This window comes from Austrofundulus limnaeus, unplaced genomic scaffold (assembly GCF_001266775.1).
Source record: "Austrofundulus limnaeus strain Quisiro unplaced genomic scaffold, Austrofundulus_limnaeus-1.0 Scaffold1269, whole genome shotgun sequence".
NCBI lineage: Eukaryota > Metazoa > Chordata > Actinopteri > Cyprinodontiformes > Rivulidae > Austrofundulus > Austrofundulus limnaeus.
This window is the reverse complement of record NW_013953671.1, coordinates 54,719-58,595: the sequence shown is the minus strand read 5'-3', so window position 1 is coordinate 58,595 and position 3,877 is coordinate 54,719. Positions and strand designations below refer to the sequence as shown.

The 3,877-nt window shown below is 38.1% G+C and overlaps 2 protein-coding genes across 2 annotated transcripts in view; one reads left to right on the top strand and one right to left on the bottom strand.

The window, feature by feature from the left end:
* The window catches only part of lats1 (large tumor suppressor kinase 1), a 19,250-nt gene extending 17,409 nt beyond the window's left edge, over nucleotides 1-1,841 (top strand). Inside the window, exon 8 of the mRNA XM_014031549.1 lies at nucleotides 325-1,841. Coding sequence (XP_013887003.1) covers nucleotides 325-822 — 498 coding nt within the window. The 3' untranslated portion in view covers nucleotides 823-1,841. The remainder of the gene's footprint in view (nucleotides 1-324) is intronic.
* Nucleotides 1,842-2,994: 1,153 nt separating this feature from the next.
* Nucleotides 2,995-3,877, bottom strand: part of rab10 (RAB10, member RAS oncogene family) — a gene marked incomplete in the record, with an annotated part of 31,586 nt that continues 30,703 nt past the window's right edge. The window contains 1 exon segment of the mRNA XM_014031548.1: nucleotides 2,995-3,871.

Sequence of the window (3,877 nt, the reverse complement as noted above, 5' to 3'; positions counted from 1 at the left end):
TAACCTTGTGTGTCATGTTACATATCCAGAGTTTATTGTCTCTAACCTTGTGTGTCATGTTACATATCCAGAGTTTATTGTCTCTAACCTTGTGTGTCATGTTACATATCCAGAGTTTATTGTTCCTAACATTGTGTGTCATGTTCCAAATCCAGAGTTGATTGTTCCTAACCTTGTGTGTCATGTTACATACCCAGAGTTGATTGTCTCTAACGTTGTGTGTCATGTTACATATCCAGAGTTGATTGTTCCTAACCTTGTGTGTCATGTTACATACCCAGAGTTGATTGTCTCTAACGTTGTGTGTCATGTGGGTGAAAGCAGGTGATCAACTGGAAGAGCTCGCTGCACATTCCCCCTCAAGCTAAGCTGAGCCCTGAGGCGTCGGATCTGATCGTCAAACTGTGCCGTGGTCCAGAGGATCGTCTTGGCAAGAATGAAGATGAGATCAAAGCTCATCCTTTCTTTAGAAGCATCGACTTCTCCAGCGACCTGCGGCAGCAGGCGGCGCCGTACGTCCCCACCATCGCCCACTCCACGGACACCTCCAACTTCGACCCCGTGGACCCAGTGAAGCTGAGGAGCAGCGAGGCCGAGGGCAACCACAACGACACCCTGAACGGTTGGTTCCGCAACGGGAAGCACCCCGAACACGCCTTCTACGAGTTCACCTTCCGCCGCTTCTTTGACGACAACGGCCACCCTTACAGCTGCCCCAAACCCATCGACTACGAGGACTACAGCGAAGACGAGGCGGAGAGCGAGGAGCTGGAGGCAGCTGGCTGCTCCACAAATCCAGGCCAAGACCTGGTCTACGTGTAGCTCCTGAGCCCAGCCCAGCTGCCTGTATATATGTTTGTAAAGCACGGGGGAGGGGCTTGGAACGATACAGCATTTTAAACTTTTCACATAGGAGAATATTATTGTAGGAGCATTCAGAGCACTGCAGACCTTTACTCTGCAGGGTCACAAAAAGCTGAAACTGAACTGGTTTAGTCAGCAGAGAATGGAGACTGTTTAACTCTGTCAAGTGTATTAAATGATTAAAACACAAAATATTATTGTTTAAAAGTCAATTCAAGCATTAAAGTAAAGCTTTAATGTTTAAATTATTTTTTCTGTATATAAAAAATCATGCTAAGTCAACTTCAGTTAACATTCAAATCCCAAACCCAGTATGAATTAGTTAAAATTTACAGGTGATGCTGGAGTAGAAGCTGCTTTAGAATTTGAATTCTTGTTAGATTTGAATTTATTTGTAAAAACTTGTTTGACGATGGGGTTTTAGTAAGTTAGCTGATGATTTTGCAGAGATAAATGGCTCTAGTGGTTCGTTGCTGTGCCTTTAAATAACTTTCACCAAACGATGTGWGGGGTAATAATCAGGCTGGCATTTTAAAATGAGTAGTTGATTGAACTACAGTAGGTTTTTATTTTTCTAATTTATATCTAAATTGTATTTATAAATGAAGTTGTACACAGTGGATGTAAATATTTTCTGTACCTTGTGACGTTTTCTTCCTTTGGCAGGTCCTTGTGTCCACTGCTGCTCGTTTCTCTTAATAATAACTTTGTTTTTAACACTAAATCACAAAGTCTGATTAGATTTAAAGTTGATTGTTTCAGCTGATGTAACCTCATGATACCGCTCTGATTGTTTTTCTGTTTTTGTAGGAATGATGTCTGAATGTAGTTCTTACAGATTTAATGGTGACCACTGACATTCTGCACTAGTTTTGTTTGAATTGTGAGAAATTTTTATTTTCCTGTACATTGTTGCTCTGAAAGATTTGGGAAAAAGGACTTTCAATAAAACCAGGTTACTGAATTAGTCAAGTAAATTTTTATAATTTTCTTTTGAATGGATGGTTCCTTTTTGATCATTTTACATTTTGTACAACTAAGAAACTACATTTTGTAAACAAAATCACAGGTGTCTTGTTTTAGTGCATTTGTGTAAAACTTGAATTTGAAAATGTAAGAAAATATTTAAATCAAACATTCTAAGCTTGTTTATGTTGGAAGCATGGCATGACTTACTGATTAAAGAAGGACTGTTTCAATTACACCACAGCATTTTTAGGTGAGCAAAACTATTGGAACATGTGACTGACAGGTGTTTGTTGACCAGGTATTACCTTTAAGGTTGATTCATCAAACATTAAATAGTTCTGACTAGGCTACCTTTTGTAAAACAAATTTTTGTGCAAGTTTAATTCTGGCAGCAATCCCTGAATAACTGAGCAGCCAAAGTTTAATAGCTCATAATTACTAATTACCGTAGTTTACATTAATGTACAAATATAAAGGAAAAACTATATTTTTTAAAAATCCTGATGGTTTTGGTTCAAAGTTCATCGTGTTCTGTTCAAAACCTGAGTGGTGTAAGACTTAATTACAATAATTACAATTAAATTTTCTGTGTTCTTAAACGAAGCACAAAGAAAAACTGCTCTGAGCTCAATTAGGCCACCAGAGGGCGTGAGAGGACATTTGACTCCAAGTCATAATTTATAAAATGCTAAATCTTATTTTTATGATATGAAAGAAAATTTTTACCTTTTATTAATCCGAGTTATACTGTCTACAAACCAAGGGTTAAATTTCTAGTATTATACATGAATAAATACAGCAAGTTTCAAATTATGATCCATGAAGACAAAATTAGTTTTTACATAAATATGATTCCTTTCTGATCTCACAAATGTTTTCTGTATTTGACTGATCAGACTACTTTATGTGAAAGASAGAAAAGTCCCGGTGGAATCAGCCAAGTGTTCCACATACGATACATTTTATATCATTTTAAATCATTTTAATGTTCACCTGTTCAGGTGATACCTGTGTAAACACTGTATCAGAACTTAGGTCCAAGTTTTTAAACGCTGTCAGAATTAGAAAGTGTTGAATCCTAAAATGATCCGAAGCACCAGTACTGTACACCAGTACACCAGTACAGTACACCAGTACAGCACATAATGAAGGACAAACAGGTTCACTTAAACAAGCATATTTTTAATGGATCTGCAAAAACTGTTTGAATTTCCAAAGAGAAGTCGTGTGCCTCCCGCCCAGTCACTCAGTGGTAAAACATTACACAAGGTTACAGAAACGTTTCCAACCCAAAGAAAACTGCATGCAGGGAAAAAAATAAAGATAAAGCAAACAAATAAAACATCAATAAACAGGACATACTTTATAACACCGTTGTCTTGGCTGAAGAAATTCAAACGCTTTAGCTTCAGTTCTGCTTCTTCGTTAAGAGTCTGAACTGACAGAATATTAAAGTGTATTTCCATTAGACAGATGTGGCTCCACCCACCACACAGCCCCGCCCACTTTCTTTCATATAAGGCACAAGACAAAATAAACCCCTACATACAAGAGGAGCTAACCACGCCTCTGCCACCTGGTAAAGTGGAACTAAACAGACGACAGGAAGCTCACCAAGTGTATAAAATGKTAATCCTAAGTGTTATTTCTTCCTCTTTACTTGGATTTCCTCTGAAAGGGAAGCTGTGGGTGGGCGGTGTTCAGGAGCATCAACCAGGTCAGCTCAGGCAAAGAAATATTAAAAATATCAGCTTGTCTTTTTATACTTTTCTTTTCTTAACCTTTTAAAACAAATGACAAGAAACTTGAGTGAATTTCTYTTTTTATCAGAAATAAAAATGATCAGATGCAGAAGAAGGTGGTGAAGGAGGATTAGACGAGTGAAGAAGTTTATTGTTTTATTCTGATAAAGAGACAGAGCGTCAGTGTCAGAGAAAACTCATGAGACAGGTTAGAGGTGACAGAGTTAGAGAGTGTGTGTGTGTGTGTGTGTGTGTGTGTGTGTGTGTGTGTGTGTGTGTGTGTGTGTGTGTGTGTGTGTGTG